Consider the following 19,781-nt stretch of genomic DNA (forward strand, 5'->3'; position numbering starts at 1 on the left):
AGTTACTTTAATGAGTCTTGTGTGGGAGTTTTGTCTTTGGACCCCTTCAGATAATGGCATGAAGTAAATGAAAACATTTTGCGACTCTTGGGATTCGCTGAGTGTCGCTGTGTTCTGTGATTTTAAGGTTAAGCAATTAACCCTTTGTCCCCTGCAGCAGCCAGAGCACATTAGTCTCTTACGCAGTGCTGCCAGCAGAGGTGAAGGGTCACGCCGCAGACGATAGCTGCCGCTTCATTGAACGAGCCGCGCTGATAAACTGCACAATTTATCATTTATATCCGTGAACAAAAGAGAACCTGCACATCAAATATTAATGCAGTTTCCAGTTACTGTTTCCAAAACAGCATTGTGTGTGTGTAAAAATAGTGTCCATACTTTTGATACTGGTATAGTAGTTGGTTCAAACAAGCTTGATAGTGCACTGAAGTGGGTGAACATTGCCCTCTTCTGGCAGCTAATCCCCTCTGCTTTTCCTGACCTCTCATAGACTTTATAATACTGTACTCGGCTTGTTTTCAAGTTAGCTTCACTAGTTTGACGTCACCCAGGTTATTTATTTTACTAATGTGTGGCCACTGAGTGGTTGTTTTGAATGTGTCTTGAAGTAGCAAACGTTTGACCTCTTCTTTTATTTTAATAGCCCGGGCTCTCTGTTGGTGTTGGTTTTCGGTCAGGGAAAAAGCCTTTAAAGGCAGTCCATCCTACAGTAGGACATGCAGTACAGTGTAATGCATTGAATTGGACAGTGTTTTTTCAATACATGCTTAATTAATTCCATGGTACAATGTCTGCATTGATGGAGAATTGTGCTAGAAGTATTGTACACAACTGCCTGAAATTAAAATATGGTAATACTGCAGTGGACAGTATTGAAAGGTCCTATTTACTAGTTATACTTGATCAATCCAATCCTATTGATGTACACTGTATATTCAACATAACTGTTCAGAAATGAGCACAACATTAACCACTATTGTTAGGATTATTTTAAAGTACTGTAGCGTTGCTATTAATGTGAATCAGAAGGATTCTTGGCTATTGTTACATTAGGTGCAGGAATGTGTTTCTAACAGGTATTAACACCCTGGTACACTGAAGCATGTCCTGTAGAACAGAAAGCATGCGCTCTCTCTTACCTGTCTAGACCAGGCTCTCACCTGTGGCTCATTCATTCTATTCCGATTCCAGGACCTTTTCCCACCCACCTCCTTAACTACTCCATTGAACAGCTACAGTACAGACAGGTTCAGTTTTTCCCTAGTCATACTAAATAGTACTTGTTTGAACTAGGCTCTGGAATGCACAGTTCAGTGTAAGAAATGGTTGGAACAGGCTCCTGGAGTGGATGAAAGGGCCCACAGGGGAGTCCCACTAGTGTACTGTACTGCAGACAATGTTGGAATAAACAAATGCTTCACTTCAGTACAGATATTCTTTTTGAAGATAACATCTGCTAACCTGTATAGACCAAAGCTGTTTGTGTTATTAATGTTATATCTTCTGTTTGTCATCACATCCTTGAGACTTTTTAAAACTCTTTATCTAAATGTACCCGTTACAGCAGCGAGTCACACTTCACCTGCCTCCCTGCCACACTCTGCCCCCAGTGAATATAAGAAATGGCATGTTTATCCTACCGTATGTGGTTTTTCTTCCTGATCTATTTCGGACCCCTGCCCAGTTGCTCTGTTAAATGTTTATTGTCAGGTTCAAGGCCTTCAAGGATGTGATGTGTTGTATGAACATTCCGGAATCCCATTGGAATGTGTAACGCATGTCTCAATGGATTGTGTTCTTGGGTAATCATTTATTTTAATGAAGTTATGTGGAGGTGATGTCTTGTGGCTCTGTGTACTGAGTCATCCTCCTCATAGTTCGCTGCTCGTTTGCCAGAAGAGGAAACTGCAGTGATGCATTATCTATATTTGGTGCTTTGTTTGTCTCACAGATAAGTGGAGGCATTACAGTTGTAATACCATGTGAGCTGGGATTATGTAAGTAAATTAGCCTCTTGTTTTATTGCAGTTTATACCTTTACAAACTGGGAATAGCACCACAGATCCAGGATTTGCTGGGAAAAGTGGATTTTACAGGTAAAGTATCGAAAATTCATACACTACTGTAGCTTTGTATAAATACATTTTAATGTTCTGTACAAAAAATCTTTATACAGTATTTTGTCAATTTGAATACATAAAGTAGAAGCCAGTAACATGTAAATGACTGAATCATCAGTTTTTGCTAATGGATTTACATACATACAGAAGTGATGGGTACTGTAAGTAATTAGGAATTTGATTGAGAATGACCTGCCTTATGTTATCTCAGCTCCGTGTGAATTTGCTTAAACTAGGACGTAACGTTTATATGAACAATAAACAAGAAGTGCTTCATTTATGTATTTAAATGGGGTTGTTAATTTGTAGTGTTTCTTTTCAGAGGAGGAGATCAGTAACATGCGGAAAGAGTTGGAAAAGTATGGAATACAGATGCCTGCATTCAGCAAGATCGGCGGAATTCTGGCCAATGAGTTATCAGTGGATGAAGCTGCATGTAAATGTCATTTTATACATGGGGGGGGTGGGGGGTCACATGTACTAAGCTGATTTTATTGAATTGTATTGCCAGATTTTATATTAAAAGATCATTCATTGCTGTGAATTGTAAATTTTGAGTAGTAATCTGACATTCAAATGTCAAAGTGTCTGTGGCACATAATTGAACCTCTCTGTACATCACTCACACTTTATAAAGATGCCATGGTAGATACTCTCCTAGGCAAAAAACAAACAAACACATTCCCATTATTGACATATATGTAAAACGATTATTTAAGAATTCAACATTGAGTGTAGCGAGGATACTTTAGACCCAGCATGGATCTGGAGTGCTACAAAAGGCAACACTCTGTGGCTCGGATAGGTAAAAATAGAGGCACTTAAGTAAGATTAGTCTTCTAATCTTCATCCTGTAGTGTGCAAGAAATGGGCAACGCACCTTGTGTCACATGATTACAATAGAGACAAGGGAACATTTGAGACAGAATGCCCCTAGGTTTAGCAGTCAGGTGACTGGTTGTACTGTATAAATATCCAGTTAGGATTTATTAACGTATTGCAATGTCTTTGTTTCAAGTGCATGCTGCCGTTATTGCAATCAATGAAGCGATAGATAAAGGAGTAGCAGATCAGACTATGACTGCCCTGGCCAACCCCAATGCAATGCTGAGGGACACACAGGAGACCCTCGCTGAGGAATACCAGGGCCAGCTCAGCCGAGCCAAGAAAGCCAAGGAAGACGGTGTAACAGATAAGGTGTTTTGGGGAGAATATGAGTTTATTTTTGTTGTTTTACTGTTTTGCACAGAAGCATGTCCAGTAATACAGCCAATGAAATAGTGAGTTTAAACATCTTCAGTAGTAGGTGCTATATGTAGAGGAGCATATTTCATGCATTCATTTGATCGTATTCTTTGTAACCTATTTTTACTTTTCCTCATGACATTAGTGAAAATGACACTATTGCCTGTTATCCTAGTTCTTTAGTATTTTGGCAGTATTCGGACCACAACCCTACTGTAGGTGACAGAGTCCTGCAGTATGTCTTTCAAGTAATCTGCTTCTCAACCGCCTACATTTGCTACAATGCATGTCCTACACATAATGCGCTTTTGACATTGAGTAATCGGCCTGGAATTACAGTTCCTGCTCTCTCTGCGAAAGCCAGGAAAGGAGGCTTCTGACTGTGCAATAGTGATCCACTCCCATAAGCAGCTGGTATTTGGGAGGGAATCCTTATTTGTTGTTGCCAGTTTCTGAGGGGGAGCGGGTTAAGAACATGTAAGGAATCAGCAGAAATCTTGCTGTGCGTCTGTGGTTGTGTAACTGGAGTTCAGGCACTTTTGTAACTCACTAAAAGTAAGGGAGTCAAATACCATTCCAAGCCAGGATTTACTGAGTTAATGAGTCAGTCTTCCATACAGTATGTGTTGTAAAATGGATATTGTTAGTCCTTTTCAGAAATTTGAAAGGTAACATTGTTTTTTCATGGTTGTATATTTTAGTATTGGAAACTAGAAGTAAACAGCCAAGAAACTTGTTTATTAAAGTAGAATATAAGTACTTCTAAAACCATCCACTAAATGTGTTTGATTGTGTAAATACAACACAAATGTTAATGGGTTAAGTGTCTCATGTGTCCCTCTCTAGCGCTCCTCTGTTTCATCAGAAGAAAGGGATGTATATGAAGAGCTACTGACACAGTCTGAGATCCAAAATAATATTAACTCTGTGAACAGTAAGTGTGTCTTATTATATTGTTTAATGCTGTATAAAACCACAGCATTTGAAACATGAAACACGTCGCTGTCCAGTTTTAAATATGGAAAGGCTCTCTTATACACCTCCTGCGTATTTTGGAATTAAAATAGCTGCAGAATGTAAATGCTGCAGGTAGAATGCCATGCAAAGACTTTGTTTAAGAATGTAGCATTTGCTATCATACTATTCCTATTATGTAATAAGTGTCGCTGAAGGGCTGGGTTGTGGGTTTAGATTTATACATGCATGAATGTTGGTTAGATATTGGAGAATATGTCTGTATTATAAGACTCTATGTGTGTTTAAAAAAATATTGCCTTTAGGCTAAAGACTTGAAGCTGAATAATATAAGACATGCAGTGTTTGCCCAATGAAACCTAAGCCTGCATCAGTCATGAATTCTGTAACGTTTAGTATGTGACGTTCTCCAGATGTTTAGTGTAAAGGGTCCTCTTATACCATGCTGGGGTAAACCACCCCTGGATTTATACAAGAGGGTTTTACAGCACAGGGGAACACCTGGATTTCATCCACCACCTGCTGTATCTGTAGGGTTAATCCAGGGATGAACAGATTATTCCATTCTTCTCAAACCACAGCAAGCAGCCGATGACACCCAGGTGAGGGGCACGGTGTTGATTTGGCTATTTTCCATTCCAATTGAAGAAACATCTGTTGTGTGCTGATTGCTGTTCACAAATCTGCTGGCTGTTTTCAGCTTTTGTGCAAAGCAGCAATCAGCACAACTAATTCAAACAGATGTTGTTGTTTTTTTTTTGTTTTTTTCCCCAATTGTTTCAAGTGGAATGGCATATTTGCCCAATCAAGATCCTCGTTGGGTGCCAGCCTCTGCATCCATACAAATAATCGGTTTTTGCAGCTCTATCTTGGATAACCACAGGAGATTCCCCAGTACTGTAAAATGCTCTACTAAAAATCATGTTGACAGCTCACTAGTGAATGATGGTAAAGCAGAGCACTGAAAATCCCTTTTTTATTTCTCATTATTTCAGCCCACGTAGCGCTGGCTCAGGTGAATGATGCTATTAACAGGCAAGATGAAGCTGCCCTGCTTGGCAGCCTGAGGGTGCCTGCGCTGGGGCTTGTGAGAGTGATGGAGGGCAACTCGTCCTGGTACCTGGAACACTTCTCATTGTATAAAGAGCAGAAGACCGAGGTAACCAGGCTCCTGCTTGCGTCATGGGGGTGGGAGGGAAGTTGTTACATATTGTACCATGAACTTTTGCCCGCTTGCCAATCAGTGTGCAGTGTATTTCTTTTTCATTCTCCCCTACCCCCTGATGGCACAATCCCTTACCCCTCCTCCATAGCTAGACTGCTGCTCCGTGCGATGAGATGAGTACAGTCTGGCTGCAGGAGTGCAACACACAGTAAGTGTGGAGAGCTTGTTATAACTCCATGTAATGCGATCTCTCTGTCCTGGATTACAGCAAGCTGGTGCTCCAGTTCAGCTAGACAGAGCGGACATCCAGCAGGTTGTCAGCACTTGCAATGATTTTGCAGAAGCTCACAAACGAAGTAAGTAGGGTTGCACATTTATTTTCTGCCTCCATCTGAGATCAGTAGCAGTAGTGTATCAGTAGCAGTATTTACAATTTTAACAGCGCTTCCATTGTATATTAATAAAGCAAACCCTCAGTTGTCCAAACCGGAAGCACCCGTTCGTTTCAAGATCCAGGCTCCATTGAAGACGCATGGTATTCATTTGGATAATCAAGTGTTCGCTATATAGGAATATGTATACCCCTCTCCTATTCCTCTACTGTGTAGTATGGTTCTTATTGCAGGGTCCAGATCCTTTGATCTGGTAGTGAAATGCACTATACACATGTTTATATAGTAAGCCTCATTTCCTTTTTGCTCTCCGATTTATAGTCCTGTAATGTGCCTGTGCCCCCTTGTCCTGCTTTGCACTGTTCTAGAACTGGAAGCCGTGGCAGCAGTAAACGCAGCAATACGCCAAGGAGACTCTGCTCAGACAGTGGCTGAGCTGATGAACCCAGAGGCCCAGTTGCCAGTTGTTTATGAATCTGCTGCTGACTTGTACCAAACAGAACTGTTCAACCTGCAGAATCAGAACCCTGCGGTAAGGTCCTGTGGCAAAGTGCCCCGCCCCTGTGTGCATTTGTGTGATCTGTGTTGTATGTTGTGTGCGTGTGTTAATGTTGGTGTATAGATTGGTACACGGGATATAAACGGGTCTGTGTTTCACGTGTGTTTAAAAAGTGTAGATTTGTATTTAGGCACGAGGAGAGCACAAATCACTTCACGTGCTGGTTAAATGTAATATGTGAGCACGGGGTTGCACAGAATTAATTCACGTGCTGGGATTCAAGTGAATAATTAATTAGTAATTGAATCCCAGCACAACAGTATATATAGACACGTAGCACTCAGTCGGGGGTTGGGTGTTCGGTGAGTGGAGAACGGGAGAGAGAAGGAGAAATAAAGTAAAAGAACGTAACGTAAAAATAGTGTTTTCACTCACCGTGTTTGTTTGTTTGTCTGTGCATCCACCGTTTGTGTGTTAGTACGTTTTGTTTGTCCTTTTATTTTGGCGTGTAGTGCCGTGTCCAGTGTTTTTGTCTGTTCCAACCTTTTATTTTCTGTTCTGTTTATTAAATGCTGAACGCGATCACGCGTTCAGCCTCACCAAAACCCCATCTCTCTGTCGTTTGTGTTCCTGTTTCTGGTCTGACGCCACCCACTCCGGCCGTCTTTGTGACACGTGGTGTCATCGTGGGATAACAGCGCCTCCAAGCGTCAGACCAGGAGAGGGGGTTTTGTGTTTAAAAAAAAAAAAAAAAAAAAGTGAAAATGGAAGGCTGGAGAGACGGCTGCCGGGACCTGGAGGACCTCCTCGGGGGCCTCGAGGACCAAGGCTGGTGCATGGCCTGTGGAGTCTACGGACACACGGTGGCGATCTGCCCCTTCCAAGGTGCGGAGGAGGAGGAACCGGCCCAGGAGAGGAAGGTGGGGAGGAGGAGTAAGAAGAGAAGGGGGAAAGGAAAGCTGCAGCAGCAACAGCAACCACAACACCAGCCGGAGGAACAGCAGCCCGGGTGTTACTGCTGTGCTGAGCCTGGGCATTCCCGCACCAACTGCCCCTGGTACCCCCTCGGACAGCTACCCCAACTATGCCCCATCTGCAGAGGTGAGCACTTCGTGGCCCACTGCCCTGTCCATCAGGAGAGGGAGGAGCAGGGGTCGCCTCAGTCTCCACGACCAGCAGGGGGGGGTAGACTGCTGCTCCCACCGCCCCAACCACAACTGCAACAGCGGCCAGAGGAGCCAGAGAACCTGTTCCCCTGGTGCACCTGGTGCGGAGAGGTGGATCACCGCTGGAGGGACTGCTCCGAGGTGCCACCGAGCTGGTGCGGGCGATGTGAGGAAGGGGGACATGACTGGTCAGGATGCCCCTAGGCCAGCTCGCCAGTGCCCAAGCGGAAGGAGCCTGAACGTCCTACACCTGAGTGGGAGGAGCCCGAACATCCTACGCCTGAGTGGGAGGAGCCCGAACATCCTACGCCTGAGTGGGAGGAGCCCGAACGTCCTACGCCTGAGTGGGAGGAGCCCAAACGTCCTACGCCTGAGTGGGGGGAGCCCGAACGTCCACAGCCCAAGAGGGGGGAGTCGGTGCGTCCACAGCCCAAAAGGGAGGAGTCGGTGCGTCCACAGCCCAAAAGGGAGGAGTCGGTGCGTCCACAGCCCAAAAGGGAGGAGTCGGTGCGTCCACCGCCCAAAAGGGAGGAGTCGGTGCGTCCACAACCCAAAGGGAGGCAAGTCGGGGCTTCCACAGCTCTGGGACCCAAGCCACCAGCAGAGGGAAAATGCCTGCTGGTTCAGCGCCAAGAGCCGGAAGGGGAGGAGTTACAGGCCCAACCCCCTGGAAATTTTTGGGGGGGAGAGGGGCAGGAGGCTGGTGTCCCCCAGCAGCCTCTATTCATGCTGCTGAAGGCAGCACGGCGCGCACCAGCCCAGCCGCCACAGCGGAGGGAGCCAGCGCCGCCAGGAGCAGAGGAGCTGCCTCTACCTCCACCACCTCCAGGAGCAGAGGAGCAGGAGCTGCCTCTGCCTCCACCACCTCCAGGAGCAGAGGAGCAGGAGCTGCCTCTGCCTCCGCCACCACCACCGCAAGGAGCAGAGGAGCAGGAGCTGCCTCTGCCTCCACCACCTCCAGGAGCAGAGGAGCAGGAGCTGCCTCTGCCTCCGCCACCTCCAGGAGCAGAGGAGCAGGAGCTGCCTCTGCCTCCGCCACCACCACCGCAAGGAGCAGAGGAGCAGGAGCTGCCTCTGCCTCCGCCACCACCACCGCAAGGAGCAGAGGAGCTGGAGCTGCCTCTGCCTCCACCACCTCCAGGAGCAGAGGAGCAGGAGCTGCCTCTGCCTCCGCCACCACCACCGCAAGGAGCAGAGGAGCTGGAGCTGCCTCTGCCTCCACCACCTCCAGGAGCAGAGGAGCAGGAGCTGCCTCTGCCTCCGCCACCACCACCGCAAGGAGCAGAGGAGCAGGAGCTGCCTCTGCCTCCGCCACCACCACCGCAAGGAGCAGAGGAGCTGGAGCTGCCTCTGCCTCCACCACCTCCAGGAGCAGAGGAGCAGGAGCTGCCTCTGCCTCCGCCACCACCACCGCAAGGAGCAGAGGAGCTGGAGCTGCCTCTGCCTCCGCCACCACCACCGCAAGGAGCAGAGGAGCTGGAGCTGCCTCTGCCTCCACCACCGCCAGGAGCAGAGGAGCTGGAGCTGCCTCTGCCTCCACCACCGCCCGGAGCAGAGGAGCAGGAGCTGCCTCTGCTGCCCGTACCTCCGCAGGGAGTACGGTGGCCGGAGCCCCAGAAAGGGGAGCTGCCGGCCACGAAGAAGGGGGAGGAGGTCTGGAGACCACTTTCCCCAGCAGCAGTTTCGCTGCAGGAGTTCTTGTGGCCGGAGCCCCACAGGAGGGAGCTGCCGGCTACGAAGAAGGGGGAGGTCGGGGGACCACCTGCCCCCGCAGCTTTTTCGCTGCAGTACGGGACCAACAGGCTGTCAGCCGTGCCACTACCGGCAGGGGTGCTGACAGCATTGCCAGCCAAGGGCCCACTGAAGCCTCCCTTCCCAGCCCGAGACTTTGTTCTGGACTGCTGGGTTTTTAAGGGGGGAGGTGGCCGTTGAGGCCATGTGTGCTGCGCACAAGGGGGGGTATATGTGGCAAAGTGCCCCGCCCCTGTGTGCATTTGTGTGATCTGTGTTGTATGTTGTGTGCGTGTGTTAATGTTGGTGTATAGATTGGTACACGGGATATAAACGGGTCTGTGTTTCACGTGTGTTTAAAAAGTGTAGATTTGTATTTAGGCACGAGGAGAGCACAAATCACTTCACGTGCTGGTTAAATGTAATATGTGAGCACGGGGTTGCACAGAATTAATTCACGTGCTGGGATTCAAGTGAATAATTAATTAGTAATTGAATCCCAGCACAACAGTATATATAGACACGTAGCACTCAGTCGGGGGTTGGGTGTTCGGTGAGTGGAGAACGGGAGAGAGAAGGAGAAATAAAGTAAAAGAACGTAACGTAAAAATAGTGTTTTCACTCACCGTGTTTGTTTGTTTGTCTGTGCATCCACCGTTTGTGTGTTAGTACGTTTTGTTTGTCCTTTTATTTTGGCGTGTAGTGCCGTGTCCAGTGTTTTTGTCTGTTCCAACCTTTTATTTTCTGTTCTGTTTATTAAATGCTGAACGCGATCACGCGTTCAGCCTCACCAAAACCCCATCTCTCTGTCGTTTGTGTTCCTGTTTCTGGTCTGACGCCACCCACTCCGGCCGTCTTTGTGACACGTCCTCACACTGATCCTGTAGCGCAAGGTTGATTTCACTAGAGGCGTCACAACAGCCTTGATTCATGTTGGGTTACTAAAGAGGTGAAGTAGCATTACATTCACTCAGGGACCCTTTACACTTGCACATATATCTACAGAACCAATTCATTTTAGTTTTTAGTTTAGTTTATTCGCTTCGCACCCACAAGTTGTAATGCAATTTGTTAGGAGGTTTGTAAAGTCAAGGTACTGAAGTATCCGAGTATGTAACCTGGTGATTTGACGATATCTGCAAGGTACAGTGCTATGAATGAAACTCTTACAGCTGGACAGACAGAAGACCATGTCTGATTGTATTATCCTTTGAATAGAAGGCATTTTACGTATGTATTTTATTTAGCAAATAACCGTCGGTGATAATTGCAGCTTAACATGCTTGTGTCTATTGTGCTTCAGAGCTGTCTGAATCAGTCGGTTTTTTCTTCCCTATGTTTCCTGCAGCAGCAGCTGGCTCATGAGGAGCTCACCGTGGCAGTGGAGATGCTGTCAGCAGTTGCTGTTCTGAATGACGTTTTAAACTCCAGAGATCCGCAGGGGGTGATCGAGCAGCTGAGTGATTTACCCATGGGGTTCAGCAACCTGGATGAGGGGAACTTCCAGCGGTGCGTGAGGCTTTCACTGTACATGGGGCTTACTGGTGTTCAGAAACGATTGCTTTAACTCCTGTTTAATTGTAATAATAAATATGTAATAAGATACGCACATCCCTTTATATTGGAAGTGTGATTTCAATAGAGACGTTTAGACAGAAACCATCTCTATTTACTGCTAGGCAGGGTGCTTCTTAACCCTAAACCCCCTTTTCTGCTTAACAAAACGTTTTGTTTTTTTTATAGTATCAAGAAGATAGTGATTTTGGCTTCCTGTATCTTGTCCAAGTTTTGAAAGCTGTACTGGGAAAATCTATACTATGTTTCTTTGATTATTTATTATATATACACACATGGTGTAAAGGTACAAATCAATTATTGACCTGTGCCATTAGATGACACTCTTGTTCGCTGCATTCTAGAGAGAGCTGTACCTATAAATTATTAATAATAGAACTAAGGGATTGATTTAATCAACCTGTACCCTGACACGGCTGGATTTTATTATTTTCTTAAGCATTTTACATTCCCAGGAAATCCACCTGGAGCGCACGAACCACTTATTTGTGGTGGTAATCCCAGGATCACCAAGGGCAGGTTGCTTCCCCCAGGGCTGGAAAGTGCTCTAAAAACAGTCTGGCTCCTGTTGACTGTGATCAAATCAACCTCGATTGTTTTGCTTGAAGTAATGAAAATGAGAAACACATACATCCTAAGAACATAAAGAAATGCCTCTACATAGGCTGTATAAACAGGCCTGCCTTCTCTGCATTTCATGTAAATAGTTATTCAGGTTTATCAAAAACAAATACATGTTGAACTAAAAGTTTATGATGAAGGAGGCTGTGTGGTCCAGTGGTTAAAGAAAAGGGCTTGTAACCAGGAGGTCCCCGGTTCAGATCCCACCTCAGCCACTGACTCATTGTGTGACCCTGAGCAAGTCACTTAACATCCTTATGCTCCGTCTTTCGGGTGAGACGTAGTTGTAAGTGACTCTGCAGCTGATGCATAGTTCACACACCCTAGTCTCTGTAAGTCGCCTTGGATAAAGGCGTCTGCTAAATAAAACAAATAATAATAATAATGCATAAACTTCATTATTATGTAATAGGATTTCTCTTTCTGTTAGTGAGTGCAGAAAACCTGTTCCTTCATCGTATTGTTTTCCTCTCCTTGTCCAGCTATGCTGATCTGCTGTTGTCTGTCAAGGCTGAAGCATCTGCCAAGGGACAGGAGTATCTGACGTGGAATGACATCCAGAGGTGTATTGATGAAGTCAATATCCAGGTTCATGAAGAGCATGAAAGTAGGTTTGCTCAGCAATATTAGAACAAAGTGGACTTTTCTGGTGACACAGTTGCTTTTATGGCTGGTTTCACAGGCCCTGATTTTAGTGCTAATACTAATGTTATCTCAGGTAAGATAGTCCAAGATTAGTGCTAGTTAGGGGCTGTGAAACCAGCCATTTAAAGCAACTGTGCCACCAGAAAAGTGTAACGGAAATCAGCAGTTTGCATTCATCAGTTGCACAGTACTTGAAATGCTAAACACAATCACCATTTTTATTATACTTTTTCCAGAAATGTTCACATTGGCACTGTTTTCTTCATGGCAGACATGAGTAGTAGTAGTAAAAGAAAAAGACCGTGCTGAATTACTTATGAATTGAGTGAATGAAATTTCAACTGAAAACATCAGCTAGCTGAGGATGTGTTGAGCACTTTGTAAGTGCTGGTTTCCATATTCTGATTTAACGCTAGTTACACTATTTTTACACTTTTAATTTGCTGGTCAGCGTATAATTTGCTGGGAAAAAATAAAATGCTGGCGTAGTTTTGCTAGTCCATAATGTAACCGCTCTGTTTGCTAGATGTTTAGTAGTACTATATGCAGAAAGCTGGTGATCGATGCCATCGCTGTTTATCAGCTTGTGACGGGGCTGGCCGATGTGGTGACGGCAGGCCAGAATACAGGAAGGAAACAAAGGCAAAATACTGCCGTGCAAAAAGATGCTGCGGCGCCATTTTATTTTTAAATACAAAAATAAAACACACTGCTCGCAAATCTCGAACAAAACACCAAACACACAGATCAGGCTGGGCAGATCGCTTTCACTGATCTTATGTTGATGATTTTTTTTTTTTTCTTTTCCTTTTTCTCCTCGCTCTCTCTCGTCCACTCTTCCGAACACCCACCCAGAGTGCAGAAAGCTGCAGGCTTTTATTTACTGTGGCCGAGGGGTTAACTATCAATTATCTCATTACCCCTCGGCCACAATCTGCACAAGTTTTTTTTTAATTACTACTGGCAGAGGACGAGCTGCCAACCTCGTCTCTGCCAGAACACATTTAAATAAAAATAACAAAAACTTTGCCGTCATATTTATTATTATTTAATAATAATAATAATAATAATAATAATAATAATAATAATAATAATAATAATAATAATACAACAAAACAAATACAAAATAATAAATTGCACAGGGGCGGAGGGGTACCCCATTATAAAATAAACAAATACATTTGTTTTTAATAACTAAACTAAACTAAACAAATCCATTTATGGCAGGGCTTTGCCCCGCCCCCTTTTCATGTGCAGGGCTCCTCACCCTGTCACAGAGCTAGACACGCTTTTGAACACATTGCAGACAGCTGATCGGACTGATTTGTCAGCTGTGATTTAATAACATTGTATTTATACCAAAACACTTAAGACTCCATCCACACTGACCAGTGGTGCCCAGTCACCAGGTGACGCTTTTCTTCCAAAGGAAGCTGTGTGGTCCAGTGGTTAAAGAAACAGGCTTGTAACCAGGAGGTCCCTGGTTCAAATCCCACCTCAGCCACTGACTCATTGTGTGACCCTGAGCAAGTCACTTAACCTCCTTGTGCTCCGTCTTTCGGGTGAGACGTAATTGTAAGTGACTCTGCAGCGTATGTATAGTTCACACACCCTAGTCTCTTTAAGTCGCCTTGGATAAAGGCGTTGCCTAATAAACAAAATAATAATAATAATAATAAAAAAGTCAATACTGTGTGAGGGAATAGTTTTAAAACTGCCTGAATGAGGAAGGGATTTTTATAATTAAACCATGAAATAAATAGCATACACTCTGAATAGATAGGAAATTTGGACCTTATAAATATCAACATTTCAGAAAAAAATCATGCATCTTGTGAGCTTAAAAACCAGCAAATCGATTTGGAGTAAAGCAAACCCATTCACTGAGCAATAACAACCAGAGGTAAATACCATGGCACAGACTAGCTGGAGTCATAAGCTGAAGCAAAGGATTGTTGGTAAATTGCAGTGGACAGAAGCACAGACTGCATGTCAATGTTGTTCTCTTTTAAGGAATCATCGCCATCAGCTATATTAATGATGCCCTTAATGACGGGGACCCTGAGAAGACTTTAGAAGCATTGCTGTTGCCTACAGCCAAGCTGCAAGCTGTGAAGCCACCAACAGCCAGACACTACCAAGATGTGCTTCAGCATGCTAGAACACACAAGTGCAAGGTAAGAGCTTCCCCATGCCTAAAAGAACATGTTCTCCATTCATTTAGTGGTGTGTGACGTGATATTTTCTTCACTAAATGTTATAAATTTCAGTCCATTGCAGCTGCACTCAATTGAGAATGTATTTTTATTTCTGGACTGCATTTATGCTGGACAGGATGGCAGGACTGAGCTATGTAGTGGAGCTTGCAGGTGGTGTTTGTCTGTAGCAAGTGCCATTATAATTTTCCTTTAAATGGCACTAAATAGTAAGTCAAAGCAAGTTGGTGGTAACTTGAAAAGAGAAGTTTGACATAGATAGACAGACACATGTCTCCCCTGTGCCAAAGAATGCCCCCTTTCAGGTTGCATTATAATTGGATAAGCGGTACTACCTGTACAAAGAATGAATGAGTGAAAAACAGGAAAGTGACAGATAGACAAACAGCCTCCATGGACCCCCAGATTTTGATACACTTGTGCTAAAGGACAATTGGAGAAGCTGTCACAACCAGCCTTTTAAGACACAAGCCAAAACTAACTGATTTGAAAAACAGATGAAGTCTGATTTACAGCGAATAATGGGACCAAAACTTATCATATCAATGTAAAGGAAGCAGGATTATTACCCTATACGAAACTGTAGCTCAAGGCAATGCATATAGTGTATACATTAATATGTGTATTTTGGAACTGAATTATTATTTATTTATTTATTTATTTATTTATTTCTTAGCAGACACCCTTATCCAGGGCGACTTACAATTGTTACAAGATATCACATTATTTTTTACATACAATTACATAATTTTTTACACTTTTTTTTTTTTACATACAATTACCCATTTATACAGTTGGGTTTTTACTGGCGCAATCTAGTTGAAGTACCTTGCTCAAGGGTACAGCAGCAGTGTCCCCCTCCTGGGAACCCACGACCCTCCGGTCAAGAGTCCAGAGCCCTAACCACTACTCCACACTGAATGAAACAGATATCACGGCAAAGATATAACAACACCTAAAATAACCTCATTAACACTGGAGACTGCTAGTAACATATTGCACACAAAAGTACAATTCAAAGCAAAAACAAGAGTATTGATATAAAGGAAACCAGTCCATGTAAATTAATGGAGCTATAAAGTTCCTTATTGCAAAAGAAAAAAAACAGAAACAGTCAATTATTTTTCTCCAAAAACAAACTTGCAAAAAATGTTTTTCAAGAAAAAATAAAGTATCAAAACAAACGCTCATAGTACTATGAAAAAAAAACAATTGTAATCCAGCAATGTTCGGCGTAAAAGAAAAGATTTAAGAGTCTCGCCACTCATCCCGTGTGTCTGATGATCAGCTGCACGTTGTTCCTTGGTTGTGAATCGATCTCAGTTTCCCCAGTTTCTCGCCTGAAACCAGATGACTTCAATGAAGACAAGGCCTAAAAATAATCATCCTAATACAATGAACCCTGAAAAATGCCCCCTCAAGCCTGGACAACTAAACTAAACGAGAGATAAAAATTATAAATAGGGCACAAACAAACAATTTATTTTAACCTGGCCAGGTTTAATCCATCCTAATTAAAGAACAGAAAATGATATATTTAATACCATTTATGTAGCATTTGCCACATAGTGGTTCTCTAGATTAAAGTTCAAATGTAGTGCACGCCACAATGTAATACACTCAATAACTTGTGTAAAAGAAGGTTGTAAACAGGGTTGAATATTGCAAAATGTTTTGGCCATAGATCTAAAACCTCAGTTCAGATACAACCCTTCTGACTGTGCTGTCAGTCATTATACAGGAGTTTGTTTAATTAAATTGATAAACAAAATGTGCTCATCATTTAACAAGGTACTTTATGTTCCCTTTTTGAGGCCAGAGCTCTGTCTACTTTGACCCATGCTCCATATTTTCAAAAATGTTTCCACAGATAATTTAAAGATCAGAAAACAATTTCAGTAGAACTCAGGTTACCATCACTTGATACTGTAGACCTCACATTATCTGATGCAGATGAACACATTATGGTCAATTTGTATTTGTTTAAGCACAAAACATTCAGAATCTTAGGCTTGTGTTCCCAGCACCATTCACTGGCTTTCCTGTAAGTGACATGTTTTCAGTGCACAGCTATTGCCAAAAGTTTTACGTCACCTTATAGAATGATCTAATTTTGCTTCATAAAATCGAATGAAACCTACTGAATAATGTTACATTAACATATGGTTTTCCATATACTTCACAAAAAACTGACATTTAAATGTGATATTTTGTATCTAACCTGAAATACTGTTGTGGCAGGATGGATTGCAGTGGTGAGGTGTGGTGACGTCACGGACCAGGAAGTAACAGAAACAAAACAGTGGATGGCGGGTGAAGCTGAACACAACGGCACTCAGCTGATTTTATTAAATAAATAAACAAAAATATTTAAACAAACACAACAAAACAAAAGGGCACATTGGCCAAACAAATAGAAATAAACAAATAAGCAGATACTTAGCAGTTGTTTCTCTTATTCGCCTCGCTCTCTCCGCTCCCCATACTCTCATTTTTTTATATATATATAAAAATATTTTGCAGAAAAGTAGTATAACAAGTCCCCTCAAATTTGTCACCACTGGAAAAGGTGTGAGAACCGCTTTTTTTTTCCTGGTACTTCATATACAAAAAAAGCATAACAAGTTAAATAAAATGCATATAGATTACTATTCCAAATATCAGCATTTTCAGAATATATTCAGTTTCTTTAAATGTACAGTATCTACATGATGTATACAGGGCCTCTTGCTCTACAGCATGTGACTCGGTTTGTTTTTTTTGGCATTTGATTTCGTTCCGTGCAAAGTGGCTGTTGTCTCATATATCCAGGTAACTTCTGCACAGATTGCTGTGTTACTAAGACGTGCTGAGGATTTTCCTATTGGATGATGCATGAAAATGTAAACCCGAGGATTTTGTTCTTAAGAAGAAGAGGAATGGATCGAGACTGCTGTGTAGGCTGTTGAAACACATGGCTATGTTATAATAAATGTAAAAGTTGTCTTTACCAATACTGTACAATCTGATATAGTGAACAACATTGATGATATTACTTGGGGTGAAGCAAATGATAAAAATGAGGAAGAACAACCCAGTCATTTTCATATACCAATACCAGATCTGTTCAGACTTGTCCAGATTCCTGAGAATTGAAATGTAGCAGAACGAAGCGACTATGAGGGGTATAAAAAATCCCCACACTGGTAAGAGCACAGAGTAGAATTTGAGCAAGAACCTTTTCTCAGAATGTGGGAGTACATCGTGACAGGTTGAGAAAGAATTCCCAATCTGCGGTATAGTGTAGCTCTGTGTGATGAAGAAAACGGGCGCCATGGCAGCAAAGAAGCATGCCCACACCAGAATGCAGCTCCCTATAGCACACTTTCTTTTCGGAAGGCTTCTGTAAGTGAAGGGATGAACAATGGCCAGGTAGCGGTTTATGCTAAGGCACATGTGGTTGAGAATGGTACAGTACATATTCCCGTAGAAGCTGGCTGTCACCAATTGACACATGGTCTCTCCTAATGTCCAGTTGTTGCCATTGAGGTGGTAATGGATTTTAAAAGTTAGCGTGACCAAAAACAGCAGATCAGAAAGGGCCAGGCTAAAGTATAATACTGCAGTGGAGAAAGTCTTGGTTTTGGAGAGAAGCATCCACAAAACGACAGCGTTGGCTGGAAGCCCTGTTATTACAACCAGGATATATACAGCTGGAATAACCAGAGTACTGATATCACCAGATAGGTACTCAATGGTTGAGGGGTTGTCAATGTAAAGCCACGGCTCTTCTCCAACTGGTGACGCATTGAAGGTTTTAAGTACATTAGTAATATCTGACATAAGTGAATTTGAACCTGTAACAAAGAAAAAAGCATAATTAACTTTTGTACCTAAACGCTTCATTTTATTAAAAAAATATATCTGTTTTCATTGTAAATCTACCCAAAATACATCGCATCGTTTAACCACTTGCTGTAAACTACAGTGTTTCTGTTTTTTTGTTTTTTTATAAATATTAAAAAAAAAAAAAAAATACTGTAGTCTTGTATAAACTTGTATGCATTTTACCCTCCCCTTTGACTTAATTTAGGGAACTGTATAAGCGTTTTTTTTGTTTTTTTCAGTTTGTTCTTTGGTCAAAATCACTCATACAGGAATATGATTATAGTCCTCAAATAGCAGCCAAGTTAAGAGCGTCGCACAAATTAAATTCAATAAAAAAAACATTTTACTTGCTGAAGTCCATTGTTTTTGAAAAGTAGTGTTTAACACTTACCGTTCTCGCATAGAACAGGATCCAGGTAGAGAAAAACAGCCGCTGATAACAGCAGTAATCTCTTCATTGTGTTGATTGGATTGTACAGTACACTTCTCAATCTGGTTTTCAAAAGGCAGGTTTTGTTATACAAAGATATATTCCCAGTTCTTGTTGAGAGAGAGAGAGAGAGAGATATTTGTGGTGTTTCTTCTCCCACTAAGTAATGTATTGACAAGGTTGAGTCTCGCTTGTGCTGCTTGAACTGTATCATATTTCCAGTGGTTTTGCATCTTGAACAAGCAGGTTCAGTTGTGTGGGCGGGCGAGTCCATGGGTGGGGCTGGACTCTTCAGTGCTTTAGTTAGTGCTTTGTGAACTGCAGTAGGAACTTGAGAGGAACTGGCTGTGTAAGCAGATTTACTAACATGCTGTATGCATATCTCTTAAACATAACCGCCCCTCCTGCCTGCAATACAAACCAACTGAAATGCCAACGTCATAGTTTTAATGTTATGATAAAGACTTAAATCCTTTTGATTTTAAAGACAGCCTTAATAAACAGAAAGGCTGCTTTGGTTCCGAGTGAACCCCATACATGTGCCTGAAAAAAAAAATAATGTGATCTCCTGCTTTCCCCATATGAATTCTACATGGCTCTTTTTATAGTTATTGTCTTTACCTGTGTTTGCATCCACGTTATCTTACAATGATTTTTGTAAGATAAACTGGTTAAGCTGACAACTGAGAACTGTAAATGAGCCTGCACGTATCTGTAGCATTGCCTAAGAGAATATAGTTGATTTTATAAGGTTTTTCAACACCCTATAATGTGGTTATAAAGCCCCTAGTGACTGCACAGCAATAGTGCAGATATGGGGGGGGGGGGTGTACTGGGTACTAGTCCAGAGCACAGTGCACTAACATAAACGTTGTGAAAAGAGTTTTAGCCGCTGCTGCTTTTGAATTAAAAGCGAATAGCTAGGGATTGAGCTGCTCGATTTGTGCAAAAGGAAACCTCATTGAACCACACCTTGTCACAGTAACGCTTGGGACATAGCTTTTCTCCTCCATGTGCTGTTTAGCAATGTTTAGCAATCTTTGTTATGTTACAGCCTTGTGGTATTTTCAAAGGAATAATTGTCTACATGTCTTGGATGTAGTGGAGTTGTGCTTGTGTAGCAAATACTGATAT

The 19,781-nt window shown here is 42.9% G+C and overlaps 2 protein-coding genes across 4 annotated transcripts in view; one reads left to right on the top strand and one right to left on the bottom strand.

Moving 5' to 3' along the window:
* Positions 1–19,781, top strand: part of LOC117403965 (ras GTPase-activating-like protein IQGAP1) — a 101,261-nt gene that overhangs the window by 46,007 nt on the left and 35,473 nt on the right. For all 3 annotated transcript variants that reach the window (XM_058993011.1, XM_058992940.1, XM_058993076.1), the window contains exons 6-15: positions 2,029–2,096; positions 2,443–2,556; positions 3,139–3,317; positions 4,212–4,299; positions 5,336–5,499; positions 5,774–5,861; positions 6,266–6,429; positions 10,642–10,802; positions 11,972–12,096; positions 14,148–14,311. In XM_058993011.1, the coding sequence (XP_058848994.1) occupies positions 2,029–2,096; positions 2,443–2,556; positions 3,139–3,317; positions 4,212–4,299; positions 5,336–5,499; positions 5,774–5,861; positions 6,266–6,429; positions 10,642–10,802; positions 11,972–12,096; positions 14,148–14,311 (1,315 nt within the window). The remainder of the gene's footprint in view (positions 1–2,028; positions 2,097–2,442; positions 2,557–3,138; positions 3,318–4,211; positions 4,300–5,335; positions 5,500–5,773; positions 5,862–6,265; positions 6,430–10,641; positions 10,803–11,971; positions 12,097–14,147; positions 14,312–19,781) is intronic.
* Positions 15,039–18,873, bottom strand: LOC117973427 (proteinase-activated receptor 3-like). The gene is made up of 2 exons (XM_034925713.2): positions 18,609–18,873; positions 15,039–18,186 (listed from the first exon to the last, which is right to left on the bottom strand). Exons 1-2 carry the CDS (start codon positions 18,859–18,861, stop codon positions 17,189–17,191), a joined length of 1,251 nt encoding a protein of 416 aa, XP_034781604.2. The 5' UTR covers positions 18,862–18,873; the 3' UTR covers positions 15,039–17,188.

Source organism: Acipenser ruthenus, chromosome 1 (genome assembly GCF_902713425.1).
Source record: "Acipenser ruthenus chromosome 1, fAciRut3.2 maternal haplotype, whole genome shotgun sequence".
In the NCBI taxonomy this organism is placed as follows: Eukaryota; Metazoa; Chordata; class Actinopteri; order Acipenseriformes; family Acipenseridae; genus Acipenser; species Acipenser ruthenus.

Bases quoted from the DNA above. Each gene is read 5' to 3' on its own strand.
- LOC117973427 (XM_034925713.2), bottom strand. From the start codon at position 18,861: ATGATACAGTTCAAGCAGCACAAGCGAGACTCAACCTTGTCAATACAT. The intron at 18,187-18,608 runs GTAAGTGTTAAA...TCTTTGTTACAG, and splicing joins TCCTGTTCTATGCGAGAACG to GTTCAAATTCACTTATGTCA.